Source organism: Bactrocera neohumeralis, chromosome 4, assembly GCF_024586455.1.
Source record: "Bactrocera neohumeralis isolate Rockhampton chromosome 4, APGP_CSIRO_Bneo_wtdbg2-racon-allhic-juicebox.fasta_v2, whole genome shotgun sequence".
Lineage (NCBI taxonomy): Eukaryota > Metazoa > Arthropoda > Insecta > Diptera > Tephritidae > Bactrocera > Bactrocera neohumeralis.
The window spans coordinates 37,447,909-37,470,405 of NC_065921.1; the positions used below are offsets into that span (position 1 = coordinate 37,447,909).

The window sequence follows — 22,497 nt, forward strand, 5'->3', positions numbered from 1 at the left end:
ACCTGGACTAATAAAAGGTTTCAAACCATTTTTGTTTTTTTTTTTTTGTTGCGCAAAGCGCGCACGGGTCCACCTAGTATTTATAATTTTTACGCGAGTACAGAAGTCGTTTACTTCTTTTATGATTTGAATATATGGGTTGCCATGATTGTAATGAGAGTTGTGACCAAATTACGCTAATTTCTGGTGTAATTGCGCTAATCTTATTAAGTAAATGATATATACCTTAAATAGATAGTTCGTCAATCAGTTTTCGAGAGAAAGGTTCTGCGGAAGATTTATGGCCCTTTGCTCATTGGCAACGGCGAATATCGCATTCGATGGAACGATGAGCTGTATGAGTATACGACGACATTGACATACATACATAGTTCAGCGAATTAAAAGACAGCGGCTACGTCATGTCGTCCGAATGGTTGAAAACACTCCATCTCTGAGAGTATTCGAAGTAGTACCCACCGGGAAAAGCAAAGGAAGACCTCCACTCCGTTGTAAATATCAGGTGGAGAAGGACCTGCCTACACTAGGAATCTCCAATAGGTGCCAAACAGTAAAAAGGAAGAACGACTGTCGCGCTATTTTGAACTCGGCGATAACCGCGTAAGAAATATTAATCAATAAAATACTCAGTTTTGCATTTTTTGATCATACGTTGCTTTGCATTTCAGGTGACGATATGTACGTACATACATTGCTCAATCTCAAATTACAAATCCGGGGAAAGTGGATTTTCAATTTAATCCATTCATATGAATTTTGGGAGCTCAATTGTGGTTTTGGCCTTCAAAAACTATGATCAAAGCTGCTAATTAATTTCGCGGAATGTCAAATATGTATTTATTTTTAGTATTTCAATGAATCACACTTTAAACTCAAGTCAATTGTTTTTGCATTTAGCTCTCAACTGCTGTGGATATGTACAAGGTGTGTTCAAAAAGTATCGCGAATTTTGTGTTTTTTCAAAACTTATTTATTTATTCATGAATATCTATTTTGTCCCCTTTAAAGTAATCCCCATGAGATATTATACACTTGTGCCAACGGTTTTTCCAATCTTCGAAGCACTTCAAAAAATCATTTTTTTTAATCTTCTTCAGCTCCTCCTTCGATGCCGTCTTAATCCCGTCAAGAGAAGCGTAACGTCGTCCTTTCATGGGCCTCTTCAGTTTAGGGAACAAGAAAAAGTCACAGGGGGCCAGATCTGGGGAATACGGTGGCTGTGGCATCATTAGTGTGTTGTTTTTGGCCAAACACAAGCAACGATGTGTGAGCAGGGGCGTTATCGTGGTGCAAAAGCCAATTTTTGTTCTTCCACAAATCCGGGCGTTTCTGGCGGATTGCTTCGCGCGAATTGCGCATAACTTGCCAATCGATATGTTTAGGTCCTCAGCAACTTCTCTAACGGTTGTTAGACGATTGGCCAATACCATTTTCTCCACTTCATTAATTTTTTCGTCTGTTGTTGAAGTGCTCGGGCGTCCGGCACGCTCTTCGTCGTTCACATCTTCTCGGCCTTCTGAGAACATTTTGTACCACCGATAAACGTTGCTTCGGTCCAAGATAGCTTCGCCGTATGTCACAGTCCACATTCGGAATGCATCCGAAAATTTTTTTTTCACACAAAATTTGATACAGGTCCTTTGATCCATTTTTTTGAATAGGTAAAAAAAAAGACGATCCAAAACACGTGCAAGCAAAGCAGCTGTCAACAATTAAATGAACATTCAAAATGGCCGAGCTTGTCGGCATAAGTGAGAGACATGAGTACCAACATAACGCCACATAAAATTCGAAATTCGAATATACGTAACCCGCGAAAATTCAAAGTTCGCGATACTTTTTGAACACACCTCGTATGATTTATGCATAATTTATTTTTAGTACGCAAAACCTCAAAAGCAAAACCGAAATGTGCTTAAATACAAACGCTAGTAGTTTATGGGTACATAACGTAAAAGTACTTTGTAATTTCTAGGAATGTAGGGTTTTTTGCATTTACAGTGCACTCGCGGTAACGTGAACTAATTAAAACCAAGGGAGTTCACGTTAAAGAAAATGTTCACGTTAGCGATTGTCGAATTTGAAGACGCAAAATAACTTCAAATTGCTAAATTAAGGATTTTTACACATTTAAATGTAAAAGTATTTTATTATTGCCATTAGTATGTTCATGGGTATGAACATACATATTAAATTGCGAATAAAACTTCACATTAGATTTATTCATTAAAAAAATCCGTTATCTTTTTCTGCTGCTTTTTCCTTTCTAATAGCTGAAATACTGCTTTCTCCCTTAAGCGTCTAAGTACACTCATGTCGCTTTGATCAACCATTGCATCTCCAGCCCATTGCAATGCCTTGTTAAAGATTTCAACTGCCTCACTTGCGGCAATTTTCTTTATGGGGTCTTCGGCAATACAATCATCATCGTCACTTTCTTCAATTTCATGGATTTTGGTGGTATCATCAACACAAGGGTCATCGTTCAACTCTCGAACCATTGGCAATGTAAACTCAACCTAAAATAGAAAAAAGTAATAATGATATCAAAGTGTGTCGTAAAACTTCTACCTGAGGACTCAAGTCCTGAAGGAGATCAACTGACAGTTGCATTAAAGAGTTTATTTCTGCACTCCATTTGTCTTTCAGGATACTTAATGGAATGTTATATTCAGGGTCCTCCTCGTTTCCCATTAAACTTAAAATGTTTTTCCAACAATTGGCAAGAGTTTCTGTGCTGACCCGATCCCACGCGACAGATAAAAGGGTAACAGCATCTTTCAACGTTACATTTTTCATTGATTCAAGCAAATCTAAGTTTTTTGCTGCTATTGAAGCCAACAAACTGTTTCTGTAATATAACTTCGTTATTTTAATCGCATTTTGATCCATAGGTTGGATAAGAGGGGTGACATTTGGCGGCATGAACATGGCAATTATATTTCCATCTTCAGTTTTTAATTCTGCTTCACTTGGGAGCGTTGTCAGTAAGTAATAGTGCCGTTATTGGTAAGTTCTTACGCTTTAGAAACAATCTTACCTGGCCAAAAGCAAGAATTTATAATATGTATTAATTAAGCGAAAAAATTGTTTACCTGTGGCACAAAAGATTGATGAAACCAATGTTTAAAAATGGCAGACGTCATCCAGGCTGATTTCGAGTTCTTATAATCCGTAGGGAAACTAAAGTGTTTAAAGCTGCGTGGATTTTTTGCCTTACCAATTACTAAAAGTTTAAGTTTATGTGCAACCGATGCATCTGCGTAACAGAGAAATGTTATACGCTGCTTCTCCGTCTTTGTTCCTGGAGCAGTTTTTTCATGCGATGATACATAGGTCTTATCTAGCAAAAGCTTCCAGAATAAACCAGATTCGTCAGCATTATACAATTGGTCATTACATAACTCCATTTCCTCAATTTTTTGTTTTAGTTTCAGTTTAAATGGATCAACCAATTGAGGCTGCGATTAGAGTTTTTCTCCAGATACTTTTAGCAATCTAACTCCGTATCTTTTCTTAAATCTCTGGAGCCATCCGTCACTAGCATTGAATCCGGTCGCGTTTTCTTTAAGTAGAGAATGCAATTCCTTAGCCTTTACTTTCAGCATTAATCCACTTACAGGACAATTCCTTTCGCGCATCCGGATGAACCAAAGGTATAGACTTTTTTCCATAGCTGGAAGCTCTGACGATTTTAAAGTTTTTCTTTTTCCCGGTCCTTGGTATGTATTATTCACGCATTTTAAAATGGCTTCTTCTTTCTTTTTAATACTGTATATTGTTGACTTAGCGACATTATATTTTTTTGCTAAGTTAGTCACACTTGTTCCTTTTTTCAGACTGTCTAAAATGTCTGCTTTTTCTTTTAATTGCAAACACTTCGATTTTTTAGAACTCATTCCGATTGATTGATCACTCCGCGAAATAAAAAACCTTCAACTGAAGTAAGTCGTTGTCATATGGTAAAAATTTGCGCAAAGTTTTCAATATTAGGGGATTCCCCGAATTTAAAAAATAAAATTTAATGTATTCAGTGTTGTCCGTATGTTAATAAAAAGTGTAGTGAACAAAAATTTTGTTCACGTTACTGATTTCTTGAGAGCTGCGTACTAGCACAAGTAAGTTTGTCGCAGGAAAGTATCTTGACCGTTTCTTAAGCGTTTTTTTATATGAAGTTTTTACGTTTCTTGAGAGCTGCGTACTAAGCTTAAGTTTGTTCACGTTACAGAGTAGTCAGTGTAAAAAAAGCGTGTTCACGTTAGACGGTGTTCACGTTACCGCGAGTGCACTGTATTTCGTTTATTTTGAACGAGCAATGCTGTCAACAGTTTCTGGAATTCAAACAATAGTTGAAGCTGCATTCCAATGTCGGAGTAATAGCGGTAGCCAAGGCACGAGGGATTTGCAAGCCAGTAATGAGCAATGCTGTAAATTGTTTAGTTTTCTGCATAGAACCACGAGCTTTTACATTTACAATTTAATAACTGTAGTCACTTTGCGTCCATTGACGGCATTGCTTGTGCGTGAGAGGTGTATCACTGTGATAAGCTGCGGTAATAAGTTGAGGATAAGTCCTTTGCAGATTTGCACACAGTTTTTTGCCATTTCATATTCCCCTACATATGTATGTATGGTATGCATGAATGTATACTTTTTATTGAAGTCTATAAATTGTTGCGTATGCATCGGGTATTTGCAACGTCTGCGATAGGAGTGATTCGTTGGAGTCTGTATATTAGGGTGTTTGTTATTTCCCTAATTGATGTTTTTTTGCAGCGCCGTCTGAAGTTTCAGTTTTTGCTGTGCGTAAATCACTTCACTTTCCACATTTATTTTAGAATATGGAACTTTTTGACTCTCTGAAATGAAGTGTTTTTTTTTTTGCAAAGTGTTCACATAGTGACACGTCGTATGAGCAACACAGAATGTAATACATACATCACTTGTATGAATGCACAGACGACTGATGTAGAACTTTAAGTGCATACAACTTTTAAACGAAGATTTAAAAGGAAAGATCTTAGGATGTTTTTGTACTAGAATATCATTTTTTCAAAGTTCCAGTTTTACTTCTTTAGTGCAAAATATTAAAAAATCCCATGTTATATGCATGCATACTGTGAGCAAAAAAATAGTCACACTTTGTTCATAGTTTTAGAATTCTTGAATTTATTCTTCAAAGCTTCGTCCCTTAATGTAATCCTCCTTAGCCCCAATTCACTTGTGCCAACGGTTTCTTCAACCCTCAATTTCCGGAATAGCCTTCAATGCGCGTAGCGATTCACGTTTAATGTCTTCAATTGACTCAAAACGTATTCGGAGTGCACCACACCTCGATAATCAAAGAAAACTGTCAACATAACATTGATTTTTGACCTGCTTTGACGTGGGTTTTTCGGCTTCGGTTCATCTTTGTCACGATATTCGGCCAATTGATCGTTTGTTTCCGAGTCGTAAGCATACAAGTAGATATAAGACTCATCGATAGTAATACATACATTAGATGACATCCAGGTTGTCGGAAAGCTTTATTTCACAGACGTTAACCCGACACAATTTTTCGGAAAAATTAACTGATTTTGGAATCAATCGTGCTTTTCTTAGGCCCAAATGATCTTTCAAAATGGTTTTCACTAATCCTTCCGATATTCCAACGATGTCAGTAAGATCTCTGACTGTTAACGTCGTACTCTCAAGCCCGTCTTTAAGCAAGTCTTTTATTTTATGGACGTGTTGATCATCAGTTGATGTTGATGGCCGTCCTGGACATGGTTCGTCGTTAACACGTTTTCGACCCTCTTTGAATAATTTCTACCAATCAAAAACACTTTCTAGCGACAAACAGTTATCACCGAAGGCATTTTCCAATAATCAGAACACAACAGAAATTTTCAAGCGCACGCAAAATTTAATGGAACTGCTTTGTTGAATAATTTCACTCATCGTAAAATTCGCCGAATGCGAAGAAAAAGCCGCCACTTTCAAAATAACAAGACATTTCACAAAAAAATTATGGACCACCCTACACATACATTGATATATACATGTATATACGCATATATGGCATTATGTAAATAACTTTACACTCAAAAGAACTTCATTATACTATTAACTCAGTGTCGGTATGTCAATGTTAAGTCGTATGTCCTTATCCCCGGGTATTATAAATCTATTACAGTCGCAATATCAAATACAGAAAATGCGCAAAGTTTAAAACCCGTACTACCCGAGTGCGCTATACACATGGACGCTGTTTCCTGGTCATGAGTTCGCAACCTGACTGAAACTCGAACCAGTTGGACGCCGCTAAGAACTCAAAACGCTCGGTCGAACAAGATAACTACATATTATTGTCATTATTACAATTATGGAAACACACATACTCGCATCTACACACATGCAAATATGTACTTACGTAAAAGGCGCTTACATTGCGTTTTTACAGCAATACACTACATTTTCGCTCTTTGCGAACGTAATCTCTGTTCTCTCTTCACTGTCCCTGTCATCTGATCGATAAGCGTAATTTATGTTTGGACTTAAGGCATTGTCAATAGAGCCACTATGTATGCAGTGAAGCGCTTTCAAGGACACACCTGTTGATATGGTTTGTTTGTATGTTCTTTGTGCCACAAGGCATCCTTTCAATTACGATTCCATCAGCGCAGCAAATTTATTTGCTTTTTTTTTATCTGCAACATTGTTGAATAGTGTGCTAGCAAATGATACCAATTTGTTACATAATAACATTTTTACATACAAATATGTAATATATCAATATAATTGCTATAATTTCCTGAACTCCACATATGTATATAATACAAAAGAAGAACTAGGAAAGAAATAAGTCGAAAAATATTTATTTGTAAGGTAAAAACTTTAGAAAAATTCGTCTCATCTAAGAACTTTAGTTCTCCTATTTGAATTTAAAATAAATAACTGAAGGAAATGCCTTGGTTTCAATGTATGAGTACTAAGGTTGGTAGATGTGGAAGCATATTGACGTTTCTTTTTTATAATTTTCTGGTATTTCTAAGCAGCAAGAGGATTTTACCATCTGGTCAAATTTGACCTAGACTGGTTCATTTCAATTGAGGGCGCAAACCGAAAAGAAGATGATTTTTCTCTAGATTGGTGCAACTGTTTTTTTTAGATTTGTGTAAAGTTTGATTTTAGCTGTTTGACGAACATAAATATTTGAGTGGCGAAGGCAATCAGTGAAGGTCGTGAAGTCATTGAGAAATTACTTCATGCGAGTCGTTCATCTATCTCTGCTAATAATATCAACAACATCGAGAAATTAAAGAAATAGTAGAAATCATTGTTACAACTAAGCGAAAAAACATCAAGATAAGGAAAAAATTGAAAAGGTCTTAAAAAAAACTGACACATACGAACGCCAAACCCTTCGAGGGTTTTACTATACTGACCTAGTACCATCACCCTGACTTGGAATTTCTCACCCCCCAGATTAGCTGTTGTACTGTGTATTTACAAAGCCTGAGATGGTTTGATTGAAAATTAGGAATTTTTTGTCCGATATTAGATCAATATAATAAGAAAAAACCATATTTTAAATTTTTATTCAAACAATTTGCAGGAATCAAAGTCATGGAAACACCTTGAGGTGTGATACTTCATGACAAAAAAAAAAAACAAGAAAGAAAACATATGAGATCTTTAATTACTCCATGTTATGGCCAATGATCCCTTGTAAAATTTGTAAACAAAGCTTAACATTACGCCGACATTTTTACTGTACTTAGTCATTCAAACACAATAAATTACAGTAATTTTTATATTAAGCCCAATTTCAAATAATTAAAGCTCGTATATCGATTTCAGAGATTTACTTGAAAAACTGTATTTATTACTTTGTTGCCTGTTCTTAAAAAAATTATGATCCAATACCTAGAAAAATAGTCGGCTGGATATAATTAAAATAACTCATAAGAAAAGCAGCTTTGGTTAGTGCCGACCTAAGGCGTAAGTAGTTTCAAAAGTCCCAATTACAGTACCCTAAATTATATGTATTAGTTAGAAATTGACCTCAGTTTACTCCTATATCTTCATAAATTTGCATTGATTTCACTCAAACTATCGATTAATAAATGTTGAACACAAATCTCACTGTATTACTACATATGTACTAGTAACTTTAAGAATATATGTTTAATTGTTTATTGAGCAATTCCATGAACTAATTCGTGGTTGATCACATCAGTTATTCATTTAAGGAATTAAAACATACTTCATTATGTAGCAGTGACCATCACACAAATGAATTATCTGTTCTTGATCCACTCTATACACTCTATGAGACGCTTGTCTATGTGTTCACCGCACAGTGTACAAACATTTTTATACCCTGAACAGGGTATATTAAGTTTGTCACGAAGTTTGTAACACCCAGAAGGAAGCGTCGGAGACCCTATAAAGTATATATATAAATGATCAGTATGTTGAGCTGAGTCGATTTAGCCATGTCCGTCTGTCTCTGCCTGTATATATACGAACTAGTCCCTCAGTTTTTAAGATATCGTTTTGAAATTTTGCAAACGTCATTCTCTTCAAGAAGCTGCTCATTTGTCGGAACGGCCGATATCGGACCACTATAACATATAGCTGCCATATAAACTGAACGATCGGAATCAAATTCTTGTATGGAAAACTTTCACATTTGACAATGTATCTTCATCAAATTTGGTATAGATTATTACCTAAGGAAACAATGTAATCTCCGAAGAAATTGGTCAGATCGGTAAACTATAGCATATAGCTACCATACAAACTGAACGATCGGAATCAAGTTCTTGTATGGAAAACTTTTGCATTTGACAAGATATATTTACGAAATTTGGTATAAATTATTTTCTAAGGCACCAATGTGATCTGTGAAGGGTATATTAGCTTCGGTGCAGCCGAAGTTAACGTTTTTTCTTGTTTTTTTTTTATTTACTTTATTTACAATCTATCTACATTAAGATATTCAGTAAATTAGATCTAGTAATAATCCAAAAATTGTATTGAGATTTAATAATAGGTTGTCAAAAAAGTCTTGCGGTATTTGTATTGAATTTTTTTTTTTTATTGAAATTGAAATGAATTTTTGATGATTCATGCCCAGCTCTTGACCGATGCTACGGCTGTTACTATGCCGGTCTCTTTCGACCAATTCAACGATTTTATCGCAATTTTCGACGACAGTCCTTTCGGAGCGTGGCGACCACCTCTACACCAGAACGAAAACGTTGAAACCATCGTTGTGCGGTGGAAATGGAAACTGTATCGGGTCCATAAACTGCACAAATTTTATTGGCGGCTTGAGATGCATTTTTGCCTTTATCGTAGTAGTACTGTAAAATATGCCGTATTTTCTCTTTATTTTGCTCCACGTCTGCGACGCTATAACTCACGAACGACTTAAAAGAAACGACAATCAATCAAATACGTGTTAGCGCGTGAAATGAGCTTTCCAAAAAGGTATAGCATGACCCGATGCGACGAATAAAACTAGAACTACTCGCTTTCAGCGCCAACTAGCGAAAACACCGCAAGACTTTTTCATTATTAATATTCATTATTTATATCTATGGTATTATGTCATGACATTATGGCTGATCGTTTCATTATACAGGAGTGTAGATGAAAAGGACAATGAAGCAGCTTCATTGCAACTTTCTCAAAAATATGTTCGGTTGTAAGATTTCTTAAACCTTTTTTGTTCCGTGTGATACTCGATTGTAGTGTTACTTTATATCATTACATTATTAACTCCAACGCAAATGGTCATCTTCTCAACATCTTAGACAGAAATCCGTCTGAATGACTGCTCATTTTTAACTATTTTATTTATTCTTTTGAATGTAAATTTATACAGTGTGGAACCGCTGTAAAATAATTTTAACTTTAAATGTTCTTGAACCTCTCAGTCTGGTACCCATATTTTAGTAATTTGTGGATTTTATTAATTCTATTGAATTAAAACATCCAAAACGGTGGCAACTCTTGATGTTTTTTATTAGTATTGATTTTCAATTGTAGACCAAAACAACTCCTCGGAGATAGCATTAAAAATATATATACATTCTTCTACAAAACAGAAGGAACAGTTAATTTGAATCCGCGAATTGTATTGATTTTTCGTTAAAACTAGTAATAGTTCAATTTTATTTTTATAAACTTTAACATTTTTGTTATCATGATCAGCGTGAAGCTTAGAAGAAGTTGTTGGCAAATCTAAACCGATGTTCCACAAAAAGATAGAATGCAATGGTGGTGATGTGATCCCTGTCCACGTAGATGAGTCCATGAGCCTTGAGCCTGCTTCTACAAATTGCTGAGCAATCTATTACACAGTACAACAGCTAATCTGGGGGGTGAGAAATTCCAAGTCAGGGTGATGGTACTAGGTCAGTATAGTAAAACCCTCAAAGGGTGTGACCTTGGCCAGGATTAGTCCAAGTCGTTGGGATACCGAATGGCATACTTTCACGTCTTCTATTTTTCCAATCCATTAGACGGTTGTAGCAACTTTTACACACTATATTTGGTACCCAATTTTCGTTCACTATAACATTTTGGTTGAAGTACATCTCGTATGTTTGAACAAAATCTGTACTGAAATTTCCCCTTTTTTATGTGTTGAGACATATCGAGTTATATTAAACTACGTTTTTGCAAGATAAGGAAAAAATTGAAATGGTCTTAAAAAAACTGACACATACGAACGCCAAACCCTTTAAGGGTTTTACTATATTGACCTAGTACCATCACCCTGACTTGGAATTTCTCACCCCCCAGACAATAATCCCAAAAATGTTCCACAGTGTTATCGGGTGTTCTGCAATTTTCCGTTCCATATTGTAAAAATGTCAGTTTGCAGAAGAGACCATGCCCATTTTGGACAAGTGTTTCTTGACCCTGTAGTATAGTATAGAGGACGACAAGCAGACGGAATTTTCAGATATTCTACGAAATAATAAGAAGCAAAATACTCTTAGGATAGGTTTACAAGTAGACTTCTTGTTTCAGCATTACAATGACCCTAACAAAGTTTGAATGTGGTTGTGATGCAATGCTTGTAGATTTACTACCACACCTCAAAGCCCAGATGTAAACCTCTTTGAGCATCTTTGATATGAGCTTGTGACTAGAATAAGAAGACTCATTTGTCAATGGTTTACTGCTTGCCCGCTTCACTTACCACTTGTTAGCCTTGTGTATTTTAAAATAAAAAAACCTCGGGATTTGGCTTTAACAATCTAAGCTGACACCGACTTGTATTTGTTTTAAATTAATTCAATTTGATTTGTGGGGTTTCTTTTTTGGTTTTAAAATACAACTTCACTTAATATAGCTAACTGCAATTTCCAATAAAATTTAATACGCTGCGGAGCGGTGGCGAGAAGCGATGTGAATTCAAGGCGGTCGAATCAGAACTGAACTGTGTAGAGCCTGACCCTTTTCATGCTGAGTAGTGTGGTGTGAGTTGGAGTGTGTGGATCCTGGGCTCTCGCGTGTGGGTGGTGTTGATGTGGAGTGTGGTGAGTGTGCGTGTTAGTGATGGGTGTAAGTGTGGTGTGGGGCAGGCGACTAAGGCTCATTTAGCCAGTCAATATATTTTTTCTAATTTGGTATCCCTGTCAGTCTTACTACTTTTTGTTCATAGTGTATATCGCAATGGCTAACGCGTATCGGCTTGAGGTAGGTCACTGTCCACCGTACCTTTTGGTGATGCCCTTTAACGTTAACGAAACTGATTTCACGCAAAAAACACGCTGTCAAACTATTTTTTGTGCCAAAAGATTACACAATACTGTTATTTTTACTTTGATGGCATTTGAGCTACACGTCAATCAAATGCACCCCATCCAAATGATGGTGGACATATAAATGCGTAAAACCGATAAATATCTGCTTTACACTTAAATACATAAACTTTATTTATTATGACCTCAAAGCTCAGTCGTAAAGTTGCATTTGTGTGTATGCGTGTCGTAAAAGGTGCGTGTATGACTAAAGGTCAGTCAATTAAATCAATGTTGTTCTGCTTTGTGTCAATCGTCAACAAGGTCGCGGGAAATATATTTATTGTTGTGAACTGCGGAGAGTTTAAAAAAAAGTTGAAAATTATACATTATTTCCATCATAAGTGACACGCAGCGCAGAAAAGGACTTTGAGTTCCAAGTACAATGGCAGCAACAGTGTCATTTACGCCACAGCTGGAACGGTTACGCGAACACGGCTTGAAAATCAACGTCGCTAAATGCGAATTCGCGCAGGAAGAGGTGTTATTTTTGTGTCATCGAGTCAGTAAAACCGGCATTCGACCATCAACCGACAAAGTGGACGCAATCGCAAATTATCCCAAGCCTGAAATTGCCAAGAAACTTCATAAGTTCCTCGGAATGATTAACGTTTATCGCGATTTTATTCCAAAACTCAAGGTCGACTACGCGTTCTAATCAAAGGCAACAAGATAAATGATAAATTGCCAGTTATTTTGACCGAAGACGCCGAAAGAGCTTTCGAAGAATGTAAGCAAGCATTGATCGACGCAGTTACGTTAGCCCATCCATTGCCAAACGCTAAACTGGCACTTCAGGTTGACGCTAGCAATTTTTCGGTCGGATCGGTCGGAAATTTGAGCCAGTCGGATTTTAATCAAAACGAATGACCGACCGTCAGAAGCGCTACAGCACATATGATCGCGAGTTATTAGCCATTTACCAATCAGTCAAATATTTTAATCACATGATTGATGGTAGGCGCTGCACAATTATGATATGATAGGTCCAACCAATCACATTCGCATTTTTACAAAATCCCGAGAAGGCATCGCCACGACATTTGAATAATTTGGATTTCATCGGTCAGTAACCACCGATATCTGTTACATTCCCGGAACGGACAACATCGTAGCCGATTTTTTCTCCCGCATCGAGAGCGTATGACCCTGTGAAGCAATCAATTTCGATGAGTCGACTGAGAGTCTGAAAATCTACCAAGAATTTAATGATTTTTTTGAAGAGCAACACGTCAACATTACAACTAAAATTAGTTAATATCCCGAAACCAACCATTGTTTGTGACGTTTCAACGAAACACCTACGACCATTCATCACTAAGGATTTTCGTCATAAGTATTCAACTCTGTTCACAACATGGCTCATCCCAGTAACAATCAAAATGATCAGCGAGCACTTTGTTTGGCCAAACATAACGAAGGCCATTGCCGAAATGGTACAAACTTGTATTTCATGCCAAAAATCCAAAATTGCGCAACACAACAGAGCAGCACTTCAAAGTTTTTCTACACCAAGTAGACGCTTCGAATGGATTCACATCGATTTAGTCGGACCATTGCCAGTTTCAGTTGGTTATCGCTATTGTCTTTGTTGCATCGATAGATACACTCGTTGGCCAATCGCTATTCCAATTGAAGACATTCACGCCGTTACCGTCGCCAAGGCTTTAATCAACGGTAGGATAACTTTCTACGGTGTGCCAGCTAAAATCACCACAAATCAAGGCAAGCAATTCGAAGCAAAACTATTCAACGAATTAGCGCGTATGATTGGAACAAAACACCTACGTTCAAGTCCACGTTTCTTTCGCCGACAATTGGTTATTAAGTTTTCATTTTTTCCGTGACTTAATTATCATTCAACCACTGGTGGGGGAGTACTGTGGCGGTTAGATTTAATTTAAATTTATTTACAATTTTAATTTCATTCTGATTTAAATTTTAAAATTCACACCAATATCGGTTTGACTTTTGATTTAATAAGGCGCTGACAGTTCTAGCGTTCCGTTAGATGACATTTCACTTTCGTTACACATAACCGTACAGATAGCATAGAGCTCAGTTAGTCAGTCAAGTCGAGTTATTCATATCACACACATCTCATGTACAACAATTTTCAAATTAATAAATAAATAGTTTTTTAGTGGAATTCATTCATTGAATTCATTTAGAAACCCACAAGCACGCCCGCTCCGCAACATCCACCAACATGGTAGGTCTTTCACCATTCATCCCTGTGGATCTCATACGATAAAGGAGCTGCTCCGAAAGGAAGAAGGAGTAGACAGAGAAATTTATTGGCAATAACTCTAAGGAATGCGCCTGTAACCTCCCTATGGAGGCTCAGGCTACTTGTCGCATTCCACACTAGGTGAGCCCTTGCGATTTAAGCGAAGGCACAAGGTCGCGGTACAGCCCTATTTATCTTATCTTATCTTACGTTCTAGTGGGAGGTATAGGAAATTATGAAGTTTTTAAAACCAATCTAAAAAGAATTTTATATTTTAATTTTTTAGAGCAATTTGTTATATGAACTATGCACACTGGTAAAACTGGTCTAAAATGTGGGAAATGCAAAACTTGGTGGCGTTGAAGAGAGCAGTTATACCAACTTAATGAGATCCACGCACTCTCTTTCTGCGAATACAACTGGATAACTTCGTCATTGCTTTACATGGAAATTTATTGGCAAGAGAATATTGGTTGGAATAGTTTTTTTGACAAGTCCACGTTCAAATCCAATATGATTCCCAACCGTGGCAAACATTAATCACCACAAATACAAGAGAAGAAAACATACAATGTTTTCAGAATAATTTTCAGTTGTCGGTGGCTCGACTGTAGCCCAGACCTACATACTTTTTGCTTATATTGATTTTAGTGACAAAAAAATTTCGCGGAAAATTTATTTTTTGTTAAAGTTAAAGGAATCCGCGAGATGTTTGACAGGAAATGCGACAAATTAAATCGGAAGGCTAAGAGCACGTTAAAGGCAAGTATCGGAAATTTTGCAGATCTTCAAACTGGATTTTTTTACTCTAGCGGAATATTACACAGAGTTATAAGGTTTTTGCTTGTTTGAGAGTGATCGAACAATGACAGATACAATATCATTAGATATCACATATTCAGCATCGGAATCAAGGCGAAATTTGTATTACAATGTTTATTTGTATAGTATTTTTGGAAAACAAAAAACTTAGAAGATGGATAACATTAAAGAAGTCACTATCTATATGAATTTATAAAGTTAACTGTAATCGGTTCTATATTATGTAGTTTCATCATACCCTCATAAGAGAATACATGTTGACCTTACTATAAAGTAATTTTGTGTCTCAAATTTTTCAAATTATTATTTCAGAAAATTTAAAACAATATTAAATGAGAAGACTTCTAAAATACTTTCGCCGAATGATTTTATATGTGCTTTCGGGAAAAAGATGAATCATGTGGTCACTTGCTTTTGTAGTTTCATTCTCTATCAAATTTGAAAATAAATCAGTCATTGATTTTTCAGGCTATATGGTATATTGAGCTACTGTTGAGTAAAGAGTTAAAAGTAGTCAAATAACACAGAAAACGAACAAGACGCCAAAATGCCACGGTAATTGCGAATAATAGGCCCATCACAAAGAGTACTCCATGTCTGTTTTTTACTGACATGACATGTTGAACGTATGCTCAAAATGAAAGCATTGTTGTATGCCAATAAAACTCCTTTAAAATCAAATATTTTTTTTTTTTGAATTCGTATTTATTTTTATTCACAAAAGACATTCGATTCAATACGGTAGGACATTAACGTTGTACATATGTACATACATATATTTTATATTAAGAGTTGAATCTCTACTCTGCTGTCTGTTGTGAGAGTCGTAACAGACAACGTGTATAATTTAGCAGTCCTATAGTCGTTGTCACTTATCTGTTGTGTTTTTTAAAATACTATTTATAACGAAAGTTAATCTTACGATTTATTCGCTTAAAAATCATACTTTTTTGCTTGCAATCAATTGAAAAGTACCTGGCCTGGCGCTACTAGGATTAAATTCATATGATTTTCAATTAGCCCTAACCATCAAAAGTCGCGTGTATAAATTTGATAGCTGTCGGAGAGTAAAGCAACTTTTGTTATTGTGAAAAAAATATTATTAAAAATGAATTTCGTATGTAAGAAAAAAATACTGTTGAAGCCATGATTTAGATTGATCAATATTATTTGGGCTCTGCACTAAGAAAATCAACCGTTGAAAAGGGATTTGAAACTAGGCGAAATGAGCACCGAGAACTATGAACGCAGTAGACGCCCTAAAGAGGCTATTACCGACGAAAACATCAAAAAAGTCCATACAATAATTTTAGGTGTGGATAAAGTGAAATTGTTTGAAATAGTAGAAGGAGCTCTAGAAATATCAACTAAATACTAAGTATATGTAAACTACGAGTATTTGGGTATGAGAAAGCTCTATGCAAAGCACAATCAGTCTCGGATAAGAGACCCCCCTTTTGATGATTGATGACGACCATGGCAAATGAGCTAAGGATTACGATTTGAGGGGAAGGTGCCGCTGCCCAGCTGGTTGATGTCCTCGTTAAAGTGAAGGCTGACATCACCGCCGTCCAAGAAATGCGATGGACGGGACAAAGGCTGAGGCGAGTAGGTCCTTGTGGCTTTTACTACAAAGGCCATATAAAGGAGTGCAAGCTTGGTGTGATATTCGTGGTGGGAGAGAGTCTCCGCCGCTGAGTACTGTCATTCACTCCAGTGGATGAAAGTCTAGCCACAATCCGCATCAAAGCGAAGTTCTTCAACATATCGCTGATTTGCGCCCACGCCCCGATGGAAGAAAAGACGAAGTGACCAAAGATGTCTTCTATGAGAGCTTGGAGCGCACGTATGAGAGCTGCCCTCGCCACGATGTCGAAATCGTGCTTGGCGACTTTAATGCCAGGGTGGGTAAAGAAGTTATATTTAGCACTACGGTCAGTAAATTCAACCTCCACGATGAAACTTTCCCAAATGGGTTGCGGCTGATCGACTTCGCCGGCGCCCGAAATATGGTTATCTGTAGTACTAGATTCCAGGTTAAGAAAATTCATCAAGCGACCTGGCTGTCTCCGGATCGAAAAACCACCAACCAGATCGACCACGTTGTGATAGACGGAAGACACGTCTCCAGTGTTTTAGATGTGCATGCGCTCCGGGGTCCTAACATCGACTCGGACCATTATCTTGTTCCAGCCAAGGTTCGCACCTGCCTCTGTACAGCAAAAAAACGCCGACGCCGACGTCGACGTCGAGAAGCTGCAATCACCTCAGAAAGCCGAACGATTTTTTACTTGACTTGCACTCCTGCTCTCTGAAAGTACTGATCAACAACTCGGTATGTGGGACGATACTAAAATTATGGAGGGAAATCTTCTCCAGCCTGCTGAACGGCAGTGAAAATATAACGCCAGGAGAACATCGATGACGATGGAGCAGCCGTTCCATTACCCGGCCATGAAGAAGTTCGAATAGCAATTACCCGCCTGAAGAACAACAAAGTAGCGGGGGCCGATGGATTGCCGGCCGAGCTATTCAAACACGGCGGCGCAGAACTGTCAACAAATTGATTGGACCTTATCAGTGTGGCTTTAGGCCTAGAAAATCAAGAAAAGGACCTGGCTTCGCTTGGAATCTCCAAACAAGAAACGACTGGAGCGTTGTTGTTAACTCGGCTATAACCACGTAAGCGGTTTCTATGCTAGTAAAGAAGAAGAAGATCAGTATGGATACAGACAATGAATATATAAAGTATAGTATGTTAAACAAATAATTACAGTTAATAGGCTTTCTGCAATTCGAGTAATAAGTGTTTTCCGGACTATATCAACCGACGCTGCTGAAATATTAGCCAGTATGCTGCCCGTTGACATCCAGGGAAATGAACTCGAGCGATTATATAAGCTAACAGCGCCTATCAAAGTGACATAACCGCTTTTTTCAAGGCTACTAAGTTTTATTTTACAGATTTCAGACCCGTTGAAATAAAAAAAAATTAAAATACAAAGATGTTCTTTATAGATTATGAAAACTTAATGAATCCTGTACGAAATCAAGTGCCTACTACAAGGTTCTTCTGCGCGACAGCAACTTTCACTATCTTATTATAGTAAAATATTTTATTTATACTAGTTGTATGTTCGATTCGCTACTTTCCTATGGGGAAATCGTATCAAACGCCTAATATTATTCAGGAAATTCTTAATTGGAAAATTGCGCATAAGAGCAGGAAGTTTTAGAAAAAAAGATATTAATTTAATTATTTCATATACATAAAAACGACTGTAGTATGTATTCTGTGATGCCTGATCTGTAGAACACCAATGGGAAATGCTTAGTAATATCAATATCAATATTATACGCGTTTCAAACGCACTAAGTAAACATATATAGTACATATGTACATATATGTATTTACGTCTACAAAAATATAATTACTGATTCTTCAACTAAATCTACTAGGTTGAGACGCAGTTGTTAAGGCAAATTGCTCTTTTTTCGCTTTTTTCTCTTTCAATTATAATGTATAAAATTATATACTGTTCAAACCAAAATGTGTTTATTAAATATTTTCGATCTCTTATCGCTTATGCAATGGAATCTGCTGACAGCGGTCGCTTAACGAATCACTCTAGGTGCTTTTGCACTGTTGCAGCAGACGCTGTGCGTACATTTGGCTTGTGCCTGCCGACCTTTCGTCGCAGGATTCGCACTAGTGACGAAATCAGAAATTAATTAAACGCGTAATCTAATTGAATTATGAAGCATTTTTCGGTGTAAAAACACTAGAGTACATTTGCTTACACTTACATATGTACATATACTATTTGTTGTTCGCATTCACGTCATAATTTATTAACTTGATTAACATGATTGGAGTAGAACACCAGCTGAGCGTGAAGCAAAGAAAAACTGATTTAATTGAAAACAAATTTAATAAAGAGTTGTACTATAATCATGCGTGCATAAGTGAAAAATAACTGTTTTTATTAAAGTTACGTAGTGATAATGGCCATTGTGAAGGCAAATCGTTGTCCTCTCCAAATTTGCTCGAGAATACAGCGAAATTATATTGTGACAAAAAAGTCAAAAGAATTTGTTATTTAAATTCTCCAGGTAAGTGATATTTAAAAAAATTCCTTAATTACTATGTCAAATATGAGCGCGATCTGACGCTTGTTTACAGCAGCTGCTTAAGTCGGTTCACCACAGTGGTGCGTTGCGATTTTTACAATGGATAAAAATATCGAACAAAGAATTTCTCTCAAATTTTGTATTTCTAACCAAATTTCCTGTGCGGAATCGTTGGAAAATGCTTACAGTAATTCAGTTTTATCTAAAACACAAGCCTATGAGTGATACAAAGCCTTCAAAAACGGTCGAGAGATCGTTGAAGACATGCCTCGTTCTGGACGACCTTCGACCTCTTCAACTGAAATCTTTTTCGAATGATTTTGGTGGATATTTTGAGTATGAAAGCTGAATTTTTTTCACGTCAAGCCACGATTGTGACCGAATTTAAAGCCAAAATCACCAATACCCGAATACCACCATCGTATTCACTAGATTTGGCTCCGTATGATTTTTTCTTATTACCCAAACTGAAATTGCTGCTCCGTGGAGCCCGTTTTCCGAGTTGCTGATAATTAAAGAAAAGTATAATTCTGCTCTGCAAAAGTCGATATTACATACTTCAGAGCTGAGCAGGATCATTAAAATGCAGCAGCTCCGCTATTTCCCAGAAATGTCAAAACATCGGTAAAAATTAAAAAAAAAAGTGTCTGGAGCGTGAAGAACCTTAATATGTTCCAAATCGACCAACCAGCTGTTCCATTTATTTCTCTTCTAGTGATTTGAAATATTAAAATTATTTATATATCTTTTATACTCATCCAATATTGCGGCATACAACCAAAAGCACCTATGTATGTGTAACATTAAATTGAGTATTTGGAGCCAGTATTGAGTATTTTTTCTTAAAAAGGTGATAGTGAACAGATATTCCATGATAAGATACATATCTTCCATATTGACCGATGTGTTCGATACAGAGTCAACCGGATGGACCGTGATCCGCATATTTGGCGCTTAGACGAAGGAATGGACCAATTTCGTACAGCATGCGCTGAGTTATGTCTCTATCGAAAAGATGAGAATGCTAACAGCGATTCATACTACAGTGCGGTGCTGCAAAGGCTGGCATAGAATTTCTGCTGAAAGTGGCATACCAATTGCCGACTTTTCGACCTGGTCCATATGAAATTATTCTAATGCTAGATTCGAACAATATAGAGTGTTTTTGAAAAAAAAAATTAAAAATTAAAATAATTAGAGGATTTGTCCAACAATTTTGAGATATTGATCTAAAAATTTCCACACGTAGTTTTCTCCCCAAAAAGCTGCTCATTTGTCAGAACCGCCGATATTGGACAACTATATCATATACATAGCTGTCATACAAACCGAATGGTCCATATTATGTCCTTGTTTGGAAAACTTTTTTATTTCACGAGGTACGTTCAAGAAATATAGTACAGATTATTATACAAGTGAGCGGATTATTATTTTTAATACCTTAAGAAAGCGCTCAAACACAATTCCTTGTTTGGAAAACTTTTTATTTGAGTCTCCTTTTCAATTTTTTTTTTCATTTGACCAAGTCCCCTCCTTAAGTAGTCATGGATGACTGCTAAAATAACGCTTTAATTTCGGAACATAACATTTTCAGATCTTATATAGAGCAGTTACATATATGCTGTCAAACAAACTGACTGTACTCGTACGGAAAACTTGAACCTATTATAGGTATTAAAAACAACATTTAATGGGTTACATGGGTTTTCAGGCTTCAAAAAAATCGATATGTTTTATGGTCTTCAAGTTGACTCGAGTAATAGTATAGTAGATACAACCTTGGAAAGTGAATACAACGTGGTCCGCTATGCAGACTCTTAAAACTTTAAACGAATTTTTCTAGAAACTGTGTTTTCAAAGTCGGTTGTCAAGATTTCTTGCAAGCTACTCAACCTGTCTTAATGAAATTATGCACAAGTCTTCGGGATATAATTTACAAGGTCTTGAACGAAGGATTTTTTTCAATTACACCTAAATGAACATTCAGAAATGCCAACAAATGTTCACCAAAATTTTCATTTTTTCTAAAAACGTCGTTCAAAAATACATTTTTCACATTTTGTTTTATTTTCTTCCCCTACACTTAGTTTATGGGCTTAGGGAGAACACATCATTTTTCTTGTTACTTCATATGAACCTCTAAGTAGTTCTATGGTCAATGTGGAGGTAACTTTTCTCAGAGGGTCTGTCGAAAATGACGTCGTATAGCCGACAAAATTGTCATAAAATATGTATCTTTGGAATAAAAACAGTTTTAATAAAATATTTAATTTTTATGGTATTTTTTATATTAAATTATTGAAAATATTTTTTTAATAAAAAAAGTAATTAAAAAATGTTTACTCGAGGTAACATTAAGTGAGTTACTAAACAGATTACAACATTTTAGTTTTGAACACTTTTAACTAAAAATTTTTAATTTTAAATTGTTAATTTAAATTTTACTACATTTTTTTGTTCATTTAATGACTGCATTTCTTTTGGCGAATAAGGAAAGCAAACTTACGCTGGCATCAAGGACACTCACAAAATTTCTTTACATTTCCTTGTGATATTTCCAACAGTTTTATTTCATATATAACTGTTTAACACGAGAAAATTTCACAAATATTTTTTTGACATTTCACATAAACGGGATTATTTGTAATTTTTATTTCATTTTAATTTCCGAAAATACTAAACACACGCTTTCAATCACAAAGTCATTTGAAAAACATAGCTTTTGGATTGAGTTGTCGCGCACTGGTTGTCGCTTTCGAACAGCAACGAATTTATTTCGATTTGAAATTTTTATATTTGCTACATTTTTTTCACAAAAATAATGCAAACATTCGCTTAAGTGGCACTTTTTAATTTTATTTCCAATTTACATATTATTTGTATTTTTATTTATTTATGTTTTTTTTTTTTGATTTGCTATTTCCTTCACCACTAGCACCAACACTAAATTTATTTATAAAATTCATATGGCACGCAACAACAAATGCACACCAATCGCCGTTGCAAAAGAACTCAATCGAATGGCAGCAGCGCCAAGCGCCAAGCAACGTACATATGTATGTACATATCAATTTTCCAACTTTATAAGTCCAACTCGCTGGGGTTACAGCACTCGCAATTGATTTCAAATTCATTCGCATTTATAAACACACATACATACATACACATGATATTTGCATTCAATTCACAAGCAGTAAACAACAACGGCAGCAACGCAGCAACGGTTTAAATGTGCTATTTGAAGGAAATCACTCATGGCAATATACAGACATATGGAAATATTTGTTTCAACTTACTAGTTATGCGAAGCTTTCGAAAATGATGTCTCACTAAATTATTTGCAGACTTTTATTTATTTTATTTTAATTAACACGTTTATTAAGCACTTTGAATTAGCGCGTAACGGCCATAACTTTAAATGCACAGCACTCACTGGCTACTTAACAATGAACAACAATAAACATTTGGCAGCCACTGGCTTTAATTTCAAAGCAACACTACACA

General features: G+C 36.2%; 2 protein-coding genes across 9 annotated transcripts in view; one reads left to right on the top strand and one right to left on the bottom strand.

Moving 5' to 3' along the window:
• The window catches only part of LOC126755348 (putative ATP synthase subunit f, mitochondrial), a 565,888-nt gene that overhangs the window by 534,773 nt on the left and 8,618 nt on the right, over positions 1–22,497 (top strand). The window lies entirely within an intron of this gene.
• Positions 2,129–2,998, bottom strand: LOC126755342 (tigger transposable element-derived protein 2-like). Its single transcript, XM_050467836.1, has 2 exons — positions 2,572–2,998; positions 2,129–2,519 (listed from the first exon to the last, which is right to left on the bottom strand). The coding sequence occupies exons 1-2, from the start codon at positions 2,929–2,931 to the stop codon at positions 2,220–2,222; spliced, it is 660 nt and encodes a 219-aa protein (XP_050323793.1). The 5' UTR covers positions 2,932–2,998; the 3' UTR covers positions 2,129–2,219.

Coding starts and splice junctions, on each gene's coding strand:
- LOC126755342 (XM_050467836.1), bottom strand. CDS start 2,931: ATGTTCATGCCGCCAAATGTCACCCCTCTTATCCAACCTATGGATCAA. Junction 2,520..2,571: donor TTCAGGACTTGAGTCCTCAG/GTAGAAGTTTTA, acceptor TTTCTATTTTAG/GTTGAGTTTACATTGCCAAT.